Source organism: Juglans regia, chromosome 3 (genome assembly GCF_001411555.2).
Source record: "Juglans regia cultivar Chandler chromosome 3, Walnut 2.0, whole genome shotgun sequence".
Classification (NCBI taxonomy): Eukaryota; Viridiplantae; Streptophyta; class Magnoliopsida; order Fagales; family Juglandaceae; genus Juglans; species Juglans regia.
In genome coordinates, this window is record NC_049903.1 from 8,787,918 (window position 1) to 8,810,692 (window position 22,775).

Genomic DNA, 22,775 nt, shown 5'->3' on the forward strand with positions numbered 1-22,775 from the left:
TAAAGATCCAATCGTACCCTAAGATAGAATATAATATCAATACATTTACATATTTTTAAAAAAAATACGTTTACCTATTACACAATTACAAATATCATTCTACATTTTTAATAGGCAGAATATAATGTCAATGACTCAATAGAAAGAAAAAAAAAAACTAACGCATTTATTATACGAAGTTATTTTTAAATAGTCTTTTTTTTTTACGCAGCACCTCTCTAATTAAAAAATATTAAATCCATGAATTTCAATCCAATAATATCATATCAAATTGGCCTATGATGTGCCGGCCGGCGCCAAGCTAACAGTTGGCTGAAAAAAAAAAAAAAAATGTATGGGAATGATTGGAGCGTGGGATTGGTGTACACTGTACAGTAATCTTGGGGTTGATGATAGAGGATGATTCAGAAGCTGAGTGGTCAGCGTCTCTCTCTCTCACTCACTCACTCTGTAGTCTGTGGTGACCACATTTGCAACTGAGAGAACAGAGGACCATGTCTGCTTTAACACAGACAAAACGCCGTACGGGAATTTCTGAATGACTGTCCCTCGGGCCTCTACCTCTGTCCTTTGAAAAGTAAAAGCAACTATTTCAGAATTCAGAAATGTGTTGTCATGTTGACAAGGCCGCCCAGCCCAGGACCCCTTTTTTCCCTACTACATCTTGGGTCTTCCTTTTAAGCCGTTTGGGTCAAGAAGATTAATAGCAGCGTGTATGGACTTTGGGCTCGCATTCAAGCAAATTAATAGCGCTGTTCATGGGCTTTCTTCGGGCTCATGCTACAGATAACATGTCACCTATAAAGAGCAAGCAACAAGAACAGTGAAAATGGTACGGACCAAAACTACAAAGGCAACTTGATGTTTATTGACAAGGTTTGTTACTTAGTTTTTTCATCCTATCATTTAAAATATATCACAAAAAATTTTTTTTTTTATTTTACATATTGACTTTTATAATATATTATACATCAATTTATCTATTTTTTATTTATATCATTTAAATATTATACCTTTTAATATATTTTATTCATTTCAAATAAAGTAGAAAGGAGAAAGTAAAAAGAGAAATTAATAAATGGTACTTCTTACAGTGAAGAAACAAGTAGAAAGTAGAGAGAGAAATTAATTAAATATTCATACAAGTGCGTATAGTGTCCCATAGATGTAGAGGTGGTATTATAGCAAATTGGATAGGGAACTGCTATGGGTCCCGAATTCGGGACCCATTTTGTGTCCCGAATTTGCTTTTTATTTTTATTTTTATTTTTATATATTTTTTTAATCATTATAAACATTTTTTAAAAAAATAAAAAAATCACAACATCATTTAAAAATATTTTTTTAATCATTCAGTAAAAAAAAAAATTACATTCGGGAGACACTTTCGGGACCCAAAGCATTTCCCAATTGGATATTAGTGATAAATACATAATCCATTGGATGGGCTATTTTAAGCTATTTCTTTCAAATTTTACAAAAACATGGGTTTTATATAACCTATTGGGAATGCTCTAAAGAGCTAAAACTTCAGAATTGGTGTAGTCAAATATAAATGCAAATCAAAATTTAGCTAATAATCCCATAAAATTGTCTACATTAGAAGAGGCAAAGGCAAAAAAAAAATTTATTGCAAGGTACTGTAATTCTACATATTTGTATAGTTATTGTTCCCAATCTATTGAATAATTTATGTTAATTTCTCTCTCCTCCTACTCAGACTCTCTCGCTTGATCGATCGAAAGGCAAATTCTTGCTTACAAGTCAAATTTATATTAATTTAATTATAAATTTTTTATGTAATAATTTAATTTAATTATAATTTGATTATTGATAAGTAGAATTGCAAAATATAAAAAATTAAATTATAAAAAATATTATTATTATTAAATTAATAATATTTATTATTATTTTGACAGATAATTCAATATATAAATCTCTTTTGAACGCAATAGACAAAAGGAAAAATATGTTAATTTAGCAAAAATATAGGCTATTCTAATACTAATGATCTAAGCCTAGTGTACCAGTTGTTGTGATTCTTATTAGTTACAAAAAAAAGGTTAAAATATCAATTTTTTATTTTTATCATATTTAATAGTGTGCTGATCAGTGTATCGAAAAGGGTTCTACAAATAAATATTTCTTAAAAAAACATACAACAATATCGAAAAGGGGTCATCCCGCCCCTGCCCCCGCTCCACATATAAATTTTTTTATTTATTTATATACATATAAATAAATATATTGTCTATAGATATATACAATTTATTATAGACTTAAAATTATATTCAAATCATTGGATTGCTTTGGCCTCCTAGGCCAAATCAATCCAAAATCTAACTCTAATGAGTTTAAATTTTTTTTTTTATATTTATAAATTTTAATTTATTATTTTAATTATATTATAATTTGAGTCTAAAAAAATATTTTTTAATTTTTTTTTTTTAAACACAATATGGTGCCTAGGCGGGGGACGGGGTGGATTGAATTTTTTCCCCCACCCCGATGCCATCCCCAACCCCCGCATGGTGAGGGGGAGGGCACCCCCCGCCCCGCACCATGAGGGTATCAGCCCTACACCGGTTCAATACGTGGTCAATCAAGTCTATTTAACCGTTTAAAGAGAAAAAGTAAAATAATGGGCTTGGAGATTCTTCCCCCAACACTATACGTTCTCTTTCCCCCTTCCTTTTTCCAGCTCTGTTCTCTCCCCCTCCCCTTTGATTCATTCGTCCTTTTTTTAATGGTGTTCTCTTTCACTTCCATTCCAACTGTGTTCTCCTTGTTCTCTCATCCGTTTACAAGCTTTCAACCTCTAGTCCTAGTTTAAAGTTCTCTATCCCTACACATTTCAAGCTCCATTTTTACAACGTTGTTCTTCTCTCACTTCAACCCAAATCTCATCTGAGTAGCATGACTATTTCACTTTTCGATCAAGTAATAACTCAAGATTTGAGAGAGACTCATGAGACTGATGTTCTTTCAATAAGTTTTCCAGGCAAAATCATCTTGAATGAATTCCGTGTTGAGATCAAGAAGAAAGTTTTGTTGAGTTTTGGAGGTGTTAGTTGCTAGTTAGGTCATATATGGTAGTAGATGCCCACAATGAATTTGAGTGAGATTGTGGTTGCTGACAGTGAGATTAAGTGAGATAGTAGAAAATAGAAATGAAGTTGAAATAATTGGAAGAATGAAGATCACATTTGGAAGAGATTGGGATTTGAGGACGATGACTTTGAATTTTTGAGAAGTCACAATTTAATGTTGGGAGTAACATATAATTTAGATTATTCTACATTTTATATATTTTTAATAAAAAAAAACCTAGCACCTGCTTGTTAGTTGGAGTGTGGTGTGCGGTCAAAAGGGGGCTGTAGTATAGAAGAATTCTTAAAAGAAATAGTCTATTTTTGTTATGTAGCTGAATTTAAAAATATGAGTAAGATAATTAGCATCCAGGTGAAGTCAAGATCAACCGGACTGGCCGAGTCGTAGGACTTTGGTTCATTGCAATTATAATTAATCACGTGTCTGGTACGGTCTATGTCATGAGACTTGCCGTATTCGATCAATTAAACCCATGATGATCGTGTCAAATTTTGAAAATCGACTGGTGCATGTTCGTCCGAAGTAGTTGACTGTCGGCCTTTGTGCTGAGTCAGTGCACAATTTGACTCGGTAAAGAAATGTGACCAATCGTACATGCACAGATTGCGTGGCTTTAACAAATCCCGTTTCCTCGAAGGCACCTCCAATGCCAGATGTCCCCCGTCTCTGTGAGCAGGGGTCCGGACTACATTAATTTAACCAAAGTTGTCAACATAAATTCAGCTTTCCCAGATACTTCTTCGAACTTGCAAGATCAGGATGTTCTCTTTGGCACTCTTTCTATTATATATATATATATATATATATATATATATATATAGGAGAGGAGGGAGAGGATCGAAGAGATCTAGTATATATGTTAAAGCTCAACAACACGAACAAATAAGACCACCCGGCCATCTTCTTTAGCTGCTTTTCTGTTTTTGAAGAATTCAGTCTGATTTCTCTTATCTGCGGCAACAGAAAAAGAAATCAATGGCTTTCTTGTTGTCAAGCTTCTTTGGTTGCTTTACCGATTCTGGCAGCAGCCGCAGGGTTGCATGCAGTGACGATCGAGCAGGAGAGGAAAGGACACATGGGAAAGCGAGCAACGAAACCAAAGTCCTCAAGAGAGCCAAGTCTAAGAACAAGTCCTCCAAGAGATCAAGCCCGGCCCCTCCAATTCCCGTGTCTTACTTTCCCGTCGGAACGAGACTTTCTCACTTATGAGTGCGTACTCTCGGTCGATCGGAAATAAAAAGGTTCCATAGTTAGGTAGCGAAGCCCAATACAACTGCATGAACAAAAAAGAAATATTTAGTGAATATTTCCATTTATTCCTAAATAATAATTTGGCAGAGATGTATAATTCATGTTATAAGTTCATGTACGTTTATTCTTTAAATTAGGAGGAAATTAGGATTTAATTAAGCTGGCATAGGATTGCTCAGCTCGTTATTTGGGAATTATATATATATATATATATATATTCCATTATTGATGGATGTAGTTATATGATATTGGTTTAATGCATTAATTAATTTATAAGTTAACTTGATTTTGGGGTCGATGGATCATGTGTCACGGCCTTTGATTATAAATTTGAACAATATTTTCGAATACAGCAATATTGGTACAAACACCGGCCGGGAATTAAAGCCACGGCTTGGGTTGACATCATGATCATATATGGTTGATTTAATTGCCACCAAATTCATGTCATAATTAATATTATTCACATGAACAATTCATGGTGAAAATTTGGGCGCAGCCGGCGTATGTGAACCCCACCTATTCCATTTAATTTTCCTTCCTTTGTCACAATCATTTTGGTTTGGTCTTTTATTCTTGTGGGGCCTTTCATTTCCAGTACCATCTTATTCTATATATTAATTCTATATATGATAAAAGTTTTAAAATTTAATTTTATATATTGTATATTTACAATTTTAAATTTAAATTTTCTTATAAAATATTTAAAATTACCTCCCAACACTCAAACGTATCACTAAAATATTCTCAAATTCATTAATATAATAATTTTGATTTGACATACTAATTAAAAAGTTTAACTCACATATGACATTATGTACTTTTAGCTTTCACCATTTCAACTTGAGAGGGTAGCACTGACACAGTCAAACAAATTTGAGAGTAGCACTGACGCTACAAAAGGAGTGGCCCTACAGTCACCGCCAGAGCCACCACTAGTCTTAAATTTTTTTTTGTTTTTTTGGTTTTTTTTATATATATATTTTTAATATGGATCATGCTACAGCTTCTGAGGGTTTTTGTTGGAACTCTGGTTGAGAGTGTAGTATTATTTTATATATATTTTATTTAAGTTATTTTTATATAAATTTTTTAATATTTTTTAATATTTTTAAAAAATAAAATAAATTTTTTAATAAATTTAAAAAATTATTTTTATAATTTTTTATTTTATTTTGTGATTAAGAAAGTATTTTTAATAATATTATATTTTTTTATTTATTTTTAGATATTAAAAATTATTAACAAAATTTATATAAAAAATTTAAAAAAATACATAAAAATAAAATACTAGACCCCAACAGGAGATCTAGCATTTTCCTTTTAAAATATTTTTAAAAAAAAATAAAAAATTATAATATTATTAAAAAATACATTCTTAATCATTAAGTAAAAATAATAAAAAATTGAGAGCGGGGGCTACCAACGATAGCCCCCGGCAAGACATATATAATTTCCGTACTAAAAAACTTACTTGACTATCTCCAAGCATTTTTTTAGAGGAATTTTATTTGTAATTTTTATTAAGAGACGGCATGTATAAGTCTTTTATTAAATAAAAAAAAATTATAATTTTAATAAGGATATTATTATAATTTTAAAAAAATTTAAAGATAAAATTAACTAAACTTGTAATGCAGTCTCTATTTAGAGACTGTACGTAGCATTATTTCATTTTTTTATATGAGTAATGTTACGTACAATCTTTAAATAGAGACTGTATTGCAAGTCTAGTTAATTTTATCTTTAAATTTTTTAAAAATTATAATAATATCTTTATTAAAATGATACTTTTTCTATCAAGTGAAGAGTTTGCACATATAATTTTTAAATAGAGATTACAAATATTTGAAAACTGTAAATATAATTTCTTTTTTTATATATAATTTATCAACAATTTAGATTTCTCTCCTCGATCATTAGTTTCCAAATTAAGGAAGAGAGAGAGAGAGAGAATTTTAAGTGAGGACTTCACTATTAAATATAAGTCGACAAAAAACCATTCATTCAGACTAGTATATATATAGACTATGTAGTAGATATATGGGCATGCAGGTAGTACTACTGCATGCATGGATGCATGCGCGCAGCTGCTGGCCTAATCAACCAAGTGATGATTTAGGTTATTGATCTTACCAAATTAGTTAGGTGATGTCGATGAGGACTTTTTTTTCTCTCTTTTGTTTTGACCAATAAAATAAATAAAGCTAGCTCCACCAAACTTCCTAATTAAATAGACGACACCCCCACAAAATGATGAAAAGAGAACAATACCTTCATGACCACAGAATTAATGTTATGATCTCCTCCATCTTGAAATTTGAATGTTAAATTGAGTTAAGTTGAATTAAATTAAGATGATAAAATATTATTAGAATATATTTTAAAATTTAAATAAGTTGAATTGTTTATTATATTTTATGTTGACATTTAAAAAAATTATATTAATGAATTGAAATGAATTTACTTTTCAAACGAAGCCTATTCTTCACTTGTCCTCATTAATTTTGTGCATGTCCCGGCCACTAGCTATACGCTTAGTTTGGATGTCAAGGTATTTTTTGATATTCTGATAATATCTCACTTCTATTTATCTTTTTATGATTTTTTAAACTTATTTTTTATTACTATTCAGTATTTTTTTTTGGACATTCTAATTTAAAGTTGAATATTATTTTAAATTAAATTGTTAGCGGAAGTACGAGATTATTCATGTAAACTAGCCCACATGATGTGACCCAAATGAGTTAGCCGGCATCCTGAACCAAATGAACCTTGAGCCCACAAGCGAGACCGAATAAAGTCTATGTGACCAAAAAAGGTAGGAGGGACTAATTGTCGTTGAATCATATTAACTCAAATTCAATAAATTTTTAAGCCTCCAATATCAATAGTTTAAGGTAAATTTATATTCAAATATGAACCGAAAATCTAGTACATGCCAAGCTACTTGAAAATAACTTGATGACCATTGGACCACCATCCTTGATGGCCATTCTAATCAAAGTTACTTCTCTTTCATTTCATAGCTCTCGTTATCGGTCCTTCTATCTTCTCAACTCGATAGCACTATAAGTTAGCATTTCCAAATATCAATTTTATCATCTTAGAAGATTCCTTAATGTTTTTAGTTCATCTATTGTAGTTTATTATCAGGTTAATTACACTTTGTCCATTTTAACTTTCATTTAATTTATAATATGCTTCTGAAACTAATAATTGCATTAAAGTAGACTCGCTTATTTTCAAAACTTATTAATCTCCCCTTCTATCTACCAGCAGAGTCAAATGTAACGAAAAATGCGTCCACGTACTACTCACGTATATAACATTCATTACAAAAATGTAATTTTTATCTAATTTATTATCATTAACCATATAAAAATATAAAACAATATATGCTATCAATTAATAATAAATCATACACGAATAACCATATATAAAATTATTTGATACTTAAGTTGTAAGTAAGTATAAATAATCTATGTATACAATTAAATTATTTAATATTCATTAATCATATATAAAATATATGATATTATTAATAATTATGCATGCTAAAGAAAAATTATTTCATTTTTCTAAAGTTGGATTTCCAGCTATGTTGTTTCCTTAAGTTATAAACAGTACCAAAAGTAGAAAAGTATAAGTTTTTCACGGTAGGTGGGCCGGAATTGGGAAAGCAGTCTGATTTTATCTCCAAAAATGGCAATGCTTCTAATAAAATAGTAAGTTTTTGTCTATGGCAAACTTCTGTTGGTTGGGCAAAGCCGCAAAGGTTCACTTGTTCAAAGTATTACAAAAGTAGAGCGGTTACATGATGCTGATCCCTCTCGTCTATCTGTCTGTCTAATGCAATCCGAGAAAACGCGTGGCCAACATTTTTGCTCACCTACCTCTTTCTCCCCGTCTTTCTTCCTCTAAAAGTCTCCATTCTTTTAACAAGTAGGACGCTTTTTCCTGAGTTTCTTTCTCTCTCTCTCTCTCTCTCTCTCAAATCTATACATCCAGAAGTTCCATTTTCACTCCAGCACAGCACGAAATACAGACTGAATATAACGTTTTTGTGGGGTCCAAACAAGCCCCACTACCATTCTCGTCCACCTCCTTGACAATGCCGTACTGGGTTTCACCAAAACTAGCCAACAAACCCCTCCTCACCAACCACAACCTTTTGCATTTGGCCGAGACTTCGTGTTCTGGGTTCCAAGATTGGCTTCGTTGTGAATGGCTCTTAAATGTGCATCCCTCTGGGTTTGCGCCAGAAATCCTTGTTCTAATCTCGGGGCCTCAGATTGTGGGTCCGGGAATTCTGGGGCCGCTTTGATCAGTTTTAAGCTCGATTTGGAAAAGTTCCGCAAATGGGAATGTTGTCGTTTTGGTGCTTTGACTCAGCAAGCTATCACTCCTGTGGAAGATGAGAAGCCGCATATGCCTGGGGTTGAGTCTTCTGGGGCCATTGAGCGGACTCGGGGTAATGAGCCCAGGGGGTTTCACAAGGATTTGAATCTTCTTCCCAGTGAGTTAACTCAAAATCTCACATTTGTAATTGTGTTTTTGTGTTAAGATTTATTTATTTCTTCATTCTTTCTAGTTGGAATAATATGGTTTACCTGATACTTATGTTTAATAGGTCATAATATGGTATTAAGCAATGTAGGTTGGTATGCCATGTTACGATAATGCTTGTAGGCAGTGGCGAAGCAGGAATTGATCTTTGGGAGGTCGACTAATTTTTAATAATTAACCTTGTTTTCTTAGATACTATATATTTTGCAATATATAGTTATACAAAAAAATTACAAACGTAATTCGATTAAAAAAAAAAAATCAGCGTGTATCAACCTACATGGCAAACGGAGATTAAGGTGAGATTGACTGAACTAAAGAGAGGATTGAGAAAGGTTGTTATGAATTTAAAAAATATATATTTTGTGGCTTTCAAATTTATTTTCAGCCAAAGCTTTAAGTTTTTAGAAAAACTCTAGATATTTCTAGATTTAAGGCTAAATTTTAAGTTTTGGCAAGAACTTGAGTTAGTTTACCTTTTGGATGTACGAAACATAAACTATGCATTAGTATAAGTTTTTTGGGGGTGAGGGGGTTGTTTCAATATTTTAGAGGGGACCGGAGATTTTTCCTTTTTATTATTTTTTTAGTGGAGAATAAAGATGGAAGAGTATTTAAAAAAAAAAAACTTTGGGGGGTGGTTGGGCTCTCCCTCGGCACTGCTTGTAGGTCTTGAGTTTTCGTAGTTATAGATATAGGTCTAATGATATGTCATTTGGTGTGTGTGAGAGAGAAGCACAATACGTGGACCCAACGGTATTAAGGCTGCGTTTGGATGTTGAGATGAATTGTGAATAATAGTATTTTGTGGGTTCCACTGAGATGAGTTTAACTTTTTTAGGTTGAGATGGGTTAAACTTTTTAGGTTGAAATGTATGAAATAGGTTTAAATGAGTTTAACTTTTTTATGAAAAATTGAAAAAGTAGTTGGTCCCATCAATTATTGGTTTGAGATGAGTTGAGTTTGGTTCAACAACCAAACATATAAATGTTTCCTGTGGGCAGTGTAGAGCTCTGCATTAAATATTTGTATCTATCTCTCATTGAATTGTAAAAAGTGTTTAGCATAGATATATAGGGTATCTAGATTCATTTCCTAAAAGGTTGAGTTGAATTGCTTTAAATAGCAAGGTTGGGAGTATTTAGTTCGATTACTTCTGGCAAAAATTTATTCATCGATCACGGATAAGGCATTTTTTGGAATTTGTGAATTCCATACTGGTGCTGTCGAGTTGGAAGGCGGCTCTTTCCATGCATGCAACAAGTCAACAACTTCTAGATGCTTGAGTATGATCACGTTTTGCATGTTTTCAGATTAGGTGGCATATGATTGGGGCAATGCTTGCTCTAATAGAAGTATTATGCAACCTCCCTGGTTAGTAGATATCAACACTGAAATTAAAATGGTTTAGTTATTTATTTCTGTGTATACTTCCCATGTACTTGGGTTATGCCTTTTCCTATTAATAAAGTTTTAATTTTACTCATAAAAAAATGGTTTTAGTTATTTAAAAGCGTCTATTTTTCTTTATAAGTTAGAATGCATCTTTTTCCAGTTGACTAATAATAATTATAAAAATTTCTTTCATATTTTGTAAGTTTGCTATACATATTTTTATACGTATACAATTTTGTGTTTGGACTTAGTGGTATTAAATGTTTCCTGTGGCTGGTGTAGACTTCAGCATTAAATATTGTTTGGGATCCGCATGATGTATCTATCTTTTTTTGAATTGTAGAGTGTTTAGGATAGAATTGTCGGGTAGCTTGATTTGTTTCCTAAAACGTTGAGTTGAATTGCTTTAAATAGCAAGGTTGGGAGTATTTAGTTTGATTACTTCTGGTAAACATTTAGTCATCGATCATGGGTAAGGCATTTTTTGGAATTTGTGAATTCCATTGATGCTGTCTAGTTGGAAGGCAGCTCCTTTCATGCATGCAACAAGTCAGCAACTTCTAGATGTTTGAGTATAATCACGTTTTGCATGTTTTCAGATTAGGTGGCATATGATTGGGGCAATGCTTGTTCTAATACAAGTATTATGCAACCTCCCTAGTTGCTAGATATCAACACTGAAATTAAAATGGTTTAGTTATTTAGAAGTGTCTTTTTTTTATTAGTTAGAATGCATTTTTTTCCAGTTGACTAATAATAATTATAAAGATTTCTTTCATATTTTGTAATTTTGCTGTACATGTTTTTATACGTATACAAGTTTTTTGTTTGGACCCAACGGTATCTTTTTTAATTGTAGAGTGTTTAGTATAGAATTGTAGGGTATCTTGATTCGTTTCCTAAAAGGCTGAGCTGAATTGCTCTAAATAGCAAGGTTGTGAGTATATAGTTTGATTACTTCTGGTAAGCAAGTCATCAATCATGGATAAGGCATTTTTTTGGAATTTTTGAATTTTATGTCAATGCTGTCCAGTTGGAAAATGGCTCTTTTCATGCATGCAACAAGTCAATAACCTATAGATGCTCGAGTATGATCACGTTTTGCATGTTTTCAGATTAGGTGGCATATGATCGGGACAACGCTTGTTAGATATCAACTCTGAAATTAAAATGGTTTTAGTTATTTAGAATGAGTCATTTTTTGTAAGTTAGAATGCATATTTTTTAAGTTACTAATAATAACTATAAAGATTTCTTTCATATTTAATAATACTTGAGCATTTGGTAAAATGTATAGCTTACATTTTTTCTTTTTTTATTTATGTTTTTCGGTTGCAATCTCATGGCTTGAATATATAAATAAATTGCAGAACCATTGACTGCAAATGGCCTATCTTCTTCTCCAAGTGATGGTTCAAAAGTACGGGTGGCCTATCAGGTATAGCACTTTATCATTCTTATCCCAATGGAATTTTTAGTATTCTCATATCAGGTGTATTGTAATAATAGGGGTTACCAGGAGCATATAGTGAGGCTGCAGCCCTAAAAGCATACCCTAAATGTGAGACCGTTCCATGTGATCAGTTTGAAGAAGTATTCAAGGTTCAAATAATTGTTATTTACATGCTTTTATTGGTTGTCAATGTATTGTTTTTTATGTGTTTATTGATGTGAAATTTGACAGGCTGTTGAACTGTGGTTAGTGGATAAAGCAGTTCTTCCCATCGAGAATTCTGTTGGTGGGAGCATCCACCGTAATTATGACCTGCTACTTCGACATAGGCTCCACATAGTCGGGGAGGTGCAGTTGCAAGTTAACCATTGCCTTTTAGGATTGCCTGGCACTAGAAAAGAGGAGATAAAAAGTGTTTTGAGCCATCCTATGGTCAGTCATCTTGCTTCTCTTTCATTCTTCTAGTCTTGTTGTGAAGGGGAAATCTGATGCATTCTTTGACCTAATTCTGCACAAATGACATGGGCACTCGATATGATTGTCAAAATATCAGTTATGATTGTCAAAATATTAGTTAATTTTGTTTTGTCTATGGTGGTGCATTTGGAGGGAGTGAAATGCAAGATGCTTTGAAAATCAAGAGAGATCAATGGAAGAGCTTAGAACTTTGTTTTCATTACTTTACTCCATTGGTCAATTGTAATTGATTTTCAGGGCAGGTCTTTTCATGATTTCCTTGTATCCCTAAGCTACACTTAAACTTGCTCATGTATATGTCCCGTATACTTGGGCATTCTCTGTCTCACTTTTGATCAATAAAATTTTTTTTACCGATAAAAAAAAAAAAATTAGTTAATTTTGTTTATCCTAATAGCTTTAGGATGTCCCAATCAGTCAATCTCAGCTGTTACAAAACACTGAAACAGTTAAAAGGTTAGTCAACAAGGTCTTGATACAATTCTTTTGCCATCTAATACTTGGGTTTACAAACCCAAAATATTTTTTGTAATAGAGCTGACCATGTTACTAGTAAATCCTATTTGAGATGAAAGGCATGGGTTTGCTTTGTTCTTAAGTTTCCGTCTCAAAAATATTTTCGCTTGCAGGCTCTTGCTCAATGTGACATGATGCTATGTGATTTAGGTGTTCTCAGGATTAGTGCTTATGATACTGCTGGAGCTGCTCAGGTTATATGTTCAACCTTGGTGAACTCAACATGTTTTTTTCCTCTGAATTACATTAGACGCTGAATATATTAATTGCTTTGAGCATTTTGGACAGATGGTGGCGTCAACTGGCGTAAGAGAGACCGGGGCCATTGCAAGCGCCAAAGCTGCAGAAATTTATGGGCTCGACATTCTTGCTGAAAAGATCCAGGTAAGACTTCCCTTTCAGTCTCATATGCCTTAGGCATATATCACGTGAAATAAAAGGGTTGTTCCAGTAAATACTTTTAGTTAATGTTCATAGCATAGGTTTAAGATAAACCACAGATTTTGCATTATTTCCTTTATTTGATATCAATACCGTAGACTGGGAACATTCTGCTTATGGGGATTATTGGGTCAGCCCTAACCAACCAACTTGACTACACTTACTCGAATCGGCAATGTTCAGTTGGTGTTTTCTCCTCTCGGTGGTAGGACTCTATCTAAACGGGGGTACCGACATGGTTAACCCAACCAGTTATGATATACAAAACTGATCTCTCTCTCTCTCTCTAGACACACACACACAGATATATATATATATATATATTTTTATATGTTTTTCCCAAGGAGTTTTTGACAAATCTGTTCTCCTCGATTCTTTTTCTCACCATGACAAGATGCAGATAATGAAAATGCAATCAAAGAAGGCTATTAATTTTTAGAAAATCTCAGGCTTTCTCTACAACAACCTGAAGCCAAGTAGTGGATTCCAAATTCACAAAAAGCAATATCCATCCAAAACCGTTTCCATCTGAAAAGAAAAAACTCACTGTTTTATAAATTTCTTAAACGAAAAATGGCTTGGGAGAATATAAGGAATACTTTTAAGGAATATTTCAGTACGTATTTAAGGAAGAGGGCTATGATTTTTTTTTTTTTTTTTGGGGTTGGAGCATTGTGAACTAGAAGGGATCAAATTAAAATGATAGTATTTTTTTGATAGGATCAAATTAAAATTAAAATTGATTTCCCAGGAAAGCAGAATGCTGGAAAGGGAAAGAAAGTAACAGAAAGCTTGGGATGTAGAGTGAGAGGAGAGGGGGTAGACAGGGTCCCAATTCTCTTCTAGTGTAGCTTGTTATGTTATTTTATGCCTTTTTCTTTTCTATATGCTCAGTTTCTTTTCGATGTATTTGTCTTTGGCTCCAAAATCTTTGTTTTTTGTATTTTTAATACATTTTGTACCCAAAAATTTCCATTGTTATTTCAATTTGTACCCTAAACCACCAAAATTTTGCAATTTGTAGAGAGTCCAGATTTGACCGTTTAGACTGATGAAAAATAGGACACCCAGCACGATCATAACAGTCAGATCTGGACCAAGGCTGCAAATTGCCAAACTTTGGTATTTACAGTCTTGCCAAATTCTCCCTTTTTAATTTTGTATGGTTGATGAGTGGGAATCTCATGTATTGTTGGTCAGGGACTCATCATGTAAATTTCTTTTTTTTGTTTGGGAGGTGATATCTCTCTGTCAATTAGTTTTCCTTATATGCTTTGTTTCAAAATTTACATTTGTGTTTTTTTTGGGTTATGTGATCATTGAACTAGTTTTATGTTTAATTTTATCTTTTATATCAGAATAATAATATTTTGCAGTATATAGTAATTCATTGCTACGTGGTAAGTGGATAGCATGTTTAGTTCTAGGGGAACATCTGTCTAAACTTCTTTCTTTACATTAAGGACAGAATTGCTAAGATGCGGAAAATTTTGAATACCGTTCTTTCAAGATTTTCCCTAGCACAATTAAAGGACTAAAGGATCATATAGTGACATATACAGAGCTATTGAGAGTTGAATAAGACAAACTGCTGTAATTGTCTTGCATCATTTTGTATTTGCTTCTATAATTTGGGAAACAAGGGCAGTCTTCAGACAAAATTAGATAGGCATGTATATATATCTATATATATATAGATATATTTACGAGATGACACCATTAAATCTTTATTCCTAATATTTTCAGGGAAATACTTTAGATACAAAGGGATTACACAAAAGTAAATCCACAAACTGATGTGGTACATCAGATTGTAAAGTTACTTTTATTGTAAAGTAGATCTAACGGATCCCATGAAACCACATCAGTTTGTAGGTTTGCTTTTGTGTAATCTCTGTGTCTGTAGCAGTTTTTTATTTTCATGCATTTTTTTGGGTTGGTGATGCATGCAGAGTCTATACGCCATCTTCAATGAAAAATACTAGGTTAAACTCTAATTTCTATCACTGAAATTTAGGGAAATTTTCAATTTGTCTGCAAATTTTAAGAGCTCCAATCTCATCCTTAAAATTCTTAATTAAATGCAATTTATCCATTTCAACCAAAATGAAGATCTTGATGTCACAAAAATTGATAAATTGATACTGTGGCCCATTTCAATGTTTTCCACATCAATTGGAGCCTAGCATATAATTCAGAGACCCAACAGCATAGTATGACTGAAAATCTTACCCAATTTTTAAATGTGCCGATGTCAAATGTAATAGTGAAGCTGCAGAATTGCTCACCCTGTCATACATACACATAATCTTTGTAATGCTATTCTGTTATTGGAAAACTATTCCTCGACACGTGATACATGCAACTACTTGCTAGTTTGTACATGAATGCTTTTTTACATGTAATAGCTGCAAATATTGACATCTTTGAGGCTTTGTTTAGTATTCTTATTTGATTTGTCTCTTCCATTTTTGTTGTTCATTATCAATAGCTTAATGTCATGAATCACGCAAGTGCAGCTTAACCAGATTGTTCCCACCTTGTAATGACAGGATGATAATGATAATATCACTCGTTTCCTGATACTTGCAAGAGAACCTATAATTCCCGGAACTGATAGGCCCTATAAGGTATAATTTTTCCTGGGCATTGTGTCCTTGCTGTCAATATGGTGATGAAATATTTATCTGTTGATTCTGTTCCTAGACAAGCATTGTGTTTACTCTAGAAGAAGGTCCTGGTGTACTATTCAAAGCTTTATCGGTCTTTGCTCTGAGGAGCATTAATTTGTCTAAGGTAATCTCCAATTATAATTAAGTTTTTAAATTTCAATGTATCAATAGGCTTTGATTGTTTTCATCTGTTTTGGATAAATTTTAGATTGAGAGTCGACCATGGAAACAGCACCCTTTGAGTGTTGTTGATAATTCCAATGAAGGGAGTGCCAAGTGAGTGCTATTATCTTTTGAATTCAGATTTGCAACTGTAGAATTTAATGTTTGAGCTATCCTGGAGTTAATATGCATATTCACTGGTGTTAAATGTTATGGATGGGGCTTTCTTTTTAGTAATTGTTATGAAAATTAGACCAGGTGGAATTAAATAATATTTTTTTTATAAGTAAAAATATTATATATATCAATAGGAGTAACCAAGTACACTGGACGTATACAAGAAAACACCTAGCCCATACTAGAGAGCTCCTAAAGACCCAAAAAGCCCGTGAAAAACTACCTAAAATACACTAAGCCCGAATTGGAATAAAAAACACACCTATCCAACCCCAACCCCTTGTTTCTGGTAAGACTAATACTCCCCCCGAAACTCCCTCTACAAGAATGTCTTCATGATGCCCTCTTTTTAGTCTTCCCTCGACTTGAGCTACCACCCTTAGCGTCGTAGTTGATTGCCCAAGAAAGACGCTTAAATAATATTTCTCCAGCAAAAGAATTCATAGAAATAGAAAAGAGAACAAATGATAGGACTCAATTCTATCAACTTGATGTATTTGTTGTCACATAAAAGCTATTTAAGAAGTTCATTGGTTAAGTTGTAGAGAGATTTCCCAAAAAAATAAAGAAGAGCTTTGCAAATTTTTAGATGAAAAGAGAAGGAAAAAGGGTGATTATACGTGACTTATTGAAAAATGGCCATGGGATTTTAGAATGGTAATCGTCTCCTGAAATCCTCCATGCTGCAGTTAATACTCAATGTTTTTTGGTGGCAGGCATTTTGACTACCTATTCTTCATCGACTTTGAAGCTTCAATGGCAGAGCCTCGCGCCCAACATGCTTTAGGACATCTGCAGGTCAGTCTATTGTCCTGATTGCAAGAGAAAATCCAGCATTGTTATGCTATTGAGTTGAAAATTTTTTTTATGGATCGAAGAGTATATAAGGTATGTTACCTTTTTTCTTTTGTAGCAGGAATTCGCAAGATTTCTTCGTGTCCTTGGCAGCTATCCGATAGATACAGTTCTATAGAAGCAGGTCACTTCAGTTAGTTTGACTCGGATGGCCAAACCTGCAAGCAGAAGCTTGACCTTGTATTGTTGTACATAGATATGATCCTACAGGAGCCAGTGCTGGAAGAGGTTTTACTTGGATTGTGGCCAAGTTTATGCATGGAAGGAAATTTCCATTCACCATTCTATTTTACCTGCAAATGTTCATACCAAAATTACAGGTCTTTGTAATCTTTTGTTCTTTTTGATGAGTTCAAAAGAAAGATACAAAAGGAGGGGGTGGAGAGTCCCAATAAATACTATATTACTCTATTTGCATAGAGATTAAAAAAAAAAAAAAAAGGTAATTGGAGGCAATAAATTTGCTTGGGCTCATGTTTCTTTACCGAGTTAAGGAAGTAACCACCATAGAGAAAAGGAATGAAATAACTCGTTATCGGCAATTACATTTATTTTTTGGGGAAATAATTAGTATTTACATGGAAAATTAAGTATTATCACACAAAATTGCCAAAATAAAGTGCCATGGCTACAAACAGAGAACTGACATGCCTTTTATTTTCGTTTGGATCTCGTTCTTCTGTTGAACAAATTTTCATCATTGAAAATCATAAAGATTTTTGAGATAAAAACATTTGTTATAATCCTGAGAGTTAAAAGTTTAATCAAAACAGTATCTAACAATTCTAGGATTTTTAGATCAATAGTTGGAATTTTAACAATTAGTATCAGAGTAGAGATCACGTCATGGGTACAAGTTAAGGAGGGGATGATTTATGAGCTGGATTAAAATATATTGATACTTTGTATGGGTATAGTGTTAAAGTCATTGAATATTGACAAATGAGTGAAACCACCAAAAGGAAAATAGCTACCACTAGATCAAATTAATTAATCCTAAAAGTTAAAAATTTAATCAAATTAGTATTAGAACTGTTGCATCAACAGTTGGATCTTTAACAACATTTTCCATATTGTGACCGAGAATTTTTTTTTTCCCTAAAAATCCTCTCTTGCTCAATTCTCATGCTTAAGACATTTCCCCCATAACCTTAATGCTTCGATATTAACAAGAAAACGTAGTTTTAAAGCCTTCAAGTTTTCCTCTTCTCATGCTCAAATATTCTAGACCTTTTACTTCCGTAAATAGGCGTGAAAAGCAAAACAAAATGAAAGGTACTTATCCTATAATGAGAATCATTTTTACAAACTTATATGATGTGATGCATTACGTCGAACCAATAATAAACAGATTTTGACAATTTGATGCATAAGTTTGTATACTTGTTTTTCATAATTTTCTTTTTGGACTTGAGATTTTCATAACGCATAATACATACATACATAAACTTGGCTCCACACTCCATATACCACCAATTGATGCAACATATACAAGTACCTCAAATATGATTCTGAGTCGCACAGAGAACCACCATACATACCAAACTAACATACTGGTTATGTGGACAAACACATTCAAAACAAGCATACACTATCGGTATCGATCAATGCTAGACAGCCAATTTATTCTAAGTGGAGTATCAGGACGAAAGTGCTCAATCATCCATAGTCTTCCCCATTAAGCAGTTACTCTTCACTGGTGCAGCTCCTTCAGGAAATCTTCGTTGTCGACCAGGACCTACGAGTATGAAGCAAAAGAGCAATATCATGCGGTTAACAAGGAAAGCAATAGGGTAAATTGACCGATATTGAACAAACACCAATATACACAACAGCATCCGCATCCAATTGGATTTTGATTAGAACCTACACCATGAAATCTTTCAGCTATAGAAAACATCATGCATCTACAACTAAAGTCTTTTATCCCACTTCAAATGAGCCTATTCCTTCAAACGTCAGCTCATTTCATTCATTATCAATCCTAAAGAGTATACTGTTAATACAGCCCAAAGAAGCCAATTATACTCTTTTCTCGCTCTTTACTCATTAACCACAAATGAGAGCTTTGATTTTGAAAACCTAGTGTCTTTTGCTGTCTATTTTACATAAATAATTAAAGCTCAAATGCATACAATTTGAATAGTTTCGACCACTTCATTCTATATTCCACTTGGATTGAATGCCCATTTCACTTTCTATCAAAATATAGTTATATATACCCAATTACTAGCCAGCAAACCCTTTCCGGCCAATATTAAATTCTGTCCACAAAACAATAGTAACATCATATGCATAGCAGTCTCTTGCATTAATTTAGAAAGACCAAATGCCACATTCTCAAAACAATGGAATAACTTCCAACCCTAAAGGCAACACTGCTTATAAAATCGATACAACTAAAAAGGCATCACAGTAATCACTACTAAAAAGCACTTACAGTTTTCCAGCCATCTGGATCTAGGAAAGAGGTAATCTTGGTATTGAGACCTGGAATTGGCCCAGCTGGTCGAGTAATCTTTCCTCCAAGCTCTTGAGTGACCAGGCTGACAACCTCAGCACTTTTGTATACATCATCAGTGCCAATAGCAACCTGCAGAGAATACCACAGTGACAAAAAAAAAAAAATTGGTGGCAGAAGTTTCCATAATGAAGAAAACTAGTCCAAGAGGAAATAATAATATAATAAATTGACCTGTGCATATGCATTTCCCTTGGTATATTCGGTCACACCATAATTGTAAGTCAATTCTAGAACAGTTGTCTCATGTTCTTCTGCATATCCCAACATGGCTATGGTGTACTGTCACATACATGCAACACAGATTAAGGAATTCTATAAGCCCTTTGGTGGCTTAAAGAAGACTAATCTGCTTCTGCTAAGATTGCTGTGTATATCATATGAGAAAACAAACCTTGTATTCAGGTCTATCAACCTTCTTCACCACCCTCATTCCCAAGGCCTGCATAGAAGGGAAACCAAAAAGATCAGGAAGATCATATTGGAAGAACATAGACGAATTTTATGTATATTATTATATCAATCGTGTCAAGCTTTAATGTGCTTATGTGGTACAAGAATCAAAGGCTAATAGCTACAAAAAAAAGTTCCAGGCTTCCTCCTGTAAACTGAGACCGGTCTTCAATCTTTTCTAATTGATCATACAAGAAAATAATCCTCTGACACTTCAAATGCATAAATTATGCACTTATAAGAATATGCTGGGTGACTTTTGATATACATGCACACGATATATATATATATATCTATTAATCAAACCATCAAATTTATAACATATGCACTTAAAAGTGTCATTGCTTATACCTTTTCATAGAACTTGATAGATCGATCCAAATCACCAACACGAAGCATTACTTGACAGAGTGGCTCAGGAGTTGGGCCTCTTTGGATAAGTTCAAACACATAACCATCGGGGTCCTTAACAAAGGCAATGACACTTTTCCCACCTTTAACAGGACCAGGCTCTCTAGTGATAACCCCACCCTTAGCCCGGATGTCTTCAACCAATTTGTAAACCTACAAGTTCAGGCCATGCATAACAAGTGTCAGCACTAAAACAGAAATCAGATCAAAGTCACTCTACAATGGAGAATGATACTTACATCTTGAGATGCAATAGCAAAATGACCAAAACCAGATCCAATATCATATGACGTCACACCATAATCTGTAAACAATATCAAACTAATTTCTCAGAGATCATATATTTTTTTGGGGATAAGTGAATAGCATTTCGTGAGTTGGAGATCATAAAGTTAACAAAAACTAAAGGCATAATCATGCACTCAGTAAGAATCTCACCCACTTAGTAGAAGTATCAACTGTCACAAAATGCTCTCTATACCTTTTCCATTTTTATAATTTGGAATCATTTTATTAAGCTACTTCTACCAACAAATTGAGTATTGAAAAATGATATTCATCCCTAGATATACAAGTGTAGAGGTAACGAAGGGGAACATGACCAAGTATTTGATATAGTACTCTCTTTACCATATCTATAAATCACATCCTAGGCATTGAGCAACATGCCAATAAATTCAAATATCAGGGCCAAAACAATCTTTTTAACTTTTTGATAAGTAGCAACAAAACAATCTTAGTAATGGAAAAACAAACCTTAAAGCATTCTAAACAAGGAATCCCTAAAACAGACCATTATCTTGCTGTGGTTCAAAATAAAGTAATAATGCTTCAACAGAGGGCACTAACAGATCAGATCAAGGCGCCGATAACAAGTTTAACCACTACTCAGTGTACCATGAGAAAATAAAGTTCGAGGTAACAAGTCTAAGCAACTCACTGTACGTCAATTCCACAACAAAATTAGACTCTTCTGAGCCAAACCCAAGAAAAGCATTAGAGTATTTCTCTTCAGGAATGTCCCTTTTCCTCAGCAGCTTCATCCCAAAACATTCAGTATAAAACCTGAAACCCAAGAAAAGCATTAGAGTATTTCTCTTCAGGAATGTCCCTTTTCCTCAGCAGCTTCATCCCAAAACATTCAGTATAAAAAAAATAAAAATTCTAGCATAGCCAATTCACAAAACTCATTAAAAACTTCAACAGCAATGCCTTTAACCACGTACTTGATTGCACGGTCAAGATCACCAACACGATAGACCGCATGGAGGAATCGGCGCTTATCCTTCTTAGGCCATTCAAGCAACTCAGCATTAGGAACAGTTACAGGTTCAGCCTCAGCCATTACAAAACCGAATCAATGCAATTTACCTGTGTCAATCCATCATGAAATGAATCCAAGAGAAGTATTCTTTTGCCCCAAATTATCTAGTTTCATCCATATATTGTATTATAACACACATAAAAAATAAATATTTTATTATAAGTACAAACCACAAGCAGCGAAAAACCCATAATGGTGGTTACCGTTCATTCTTACCCCACCACAATTACATGGACAAATATTGGGTCAAAATAGCTAAAATAATGAGAAATTGCCTCCATTAATAGTTAACTATGATCAGGATCCTCGGTGGCTCTACAGTGGAGCTTCTAAATCCTAGCGGATAACAATATACAATTATTAAATCCTACGAAACTTGACCCATTTAATTAAAAACACCAGTTCAGAACTCTGCCACAATCCGACCCCCAAATAACGTTCTCTTTCATACGCGTCGCAAACAAAGTTGTAAGGAAAAATAACATAAGATCAAGCCAAACAATCCCATCCCTTGCCCAAGAGAAAAACGGTTGAATAATTTCTTCATCTTTATCTTTCAATTGACGAAATAGGAATTTCAAATTAACGGAATGCTTCCAGTTCCATAAGACTTCAATATAATATTTCTATATATATTTTTTTTAAGAAAAAGCCTGCGACTCTAGGAAATCAAAGGCAACATTTTGAACAAACAAGTAACAATCTTTTGACGATTTCGTTCAAAATGGTGTTTTTGAAGTCCAGCCAAACACATGAAACAATCATCGTATTCACAAGCATAAACAAAGTTTCTGAAAATGATGCACTTACAGATCAATCAGGAACGTAAACAATCAAAACCGGTACTAATTTACCCTACAATAATCTCCGATTCTCCATCCCAAATTCATAGAGAGAGAGAGAGCTTACAGAGTGTCCGAGAGTGAAGAGAAGAGTGTAAAAGTTTGAAAAGCCCTGACGCGACAGATCACCCACTATATTACAAT

General features: G+C 33.5%; 2 protein-coding genes across 5 annotated transcripts; one reads left to right on the forward strand and one right to left on the reverse strand.

Moving 5' to 3' along the window:
- The first annotated feature begins 8,195 nt into the window (after positions 1-8,195).
- LOC109020832 (arogenate dehydratase/prephenate dehydratase 1, chloroplastic-like) lies at positions 8,196-17,540 on the forward strand. 2 transcript variants are annotated; one of them, XM_019003353.2, is made up of 11 exons: positions 8,196-8,881; positions 11,698-11,765; positions 11,837-11,929; positions 12,012-12,212; positions 12,887-12,967; positions 13,062-13,157; positions 15,767-15,844; positions 15,921-16,010; positions 16,095-16,162; positions 16,942-17,023; positions 17,139-17,540. In XM_019003353.2, exons 1-11 carry the CDS (start codon positions 8,590-8,592, stop codon positions 17,196-17,198), a joined length of 1,209 nt encoding a protein of 402 aa, XP_018858898.1. In that variant the 5' UTR covers positions 8,196-8,589; the 3' UTR covers positions 17,199-17,540. The 2 variants fall into 2 exon arrangements, with proteins under 2 accessions (XP_018858898.1, XP_018858899.1); XM_019003354.2 differs by having other exon boundaries at positions 8,197-8,881; positions 17,142-17,540.
- A 936-nt stretch (positions 17,541-18,476) lies between these two features.
- LOC109020833 (lactoylglutathione lyase GLX1-like) lies at positions 18,477-22,762 on the reverse strand. Of its 3 annotated transcripts, XM_019003358.2 has the most exons (10): positions 22,600-22,730; positions 21,691-21,836; positions 21,538-21,617; positions 21,406-21,449; positions 20,705-20,769; positions 20,406-20,618; positions 19,996-20,043; positions 19,776-19,883; positions 19,521-19,673; positions 18,477-18,818 (listed from the first exon to the last, which is right to left on the reverse strand). In XM_019003358.2, exons 2-10 carry the CDS (start codon positions 21,808-21,810, stop codon positions 18,774-18,776), a joined length of 876 nt encoding a protein of 291 aa, XP_018858903.1. In that variant the 5' UTR covers positions 21,811-21,836; positions 22,600-22,730; the 3' UTR covers positions 18,477-18,773. The 3 variants fall into 3 exon arrangements, with proteins under 3 accessions (XP_018858903.1, XP_018858902.1, XP_018858900.1); XM_019003357.2 differs by lacking the exon at positions 21,538-21,617 and having other exon boundaries at positions 21,406-21,530; positions 21,692-21,836; positions 22,699-22,762; XM_019003355.2 differs by lacking the exon at positions 21,538-21,617 and having other exon boundaries at positions 21,406-21,530; positions 21,692-21,836.
- Positions 22,763-22,775: the final 13 nt, after the last annotated feature.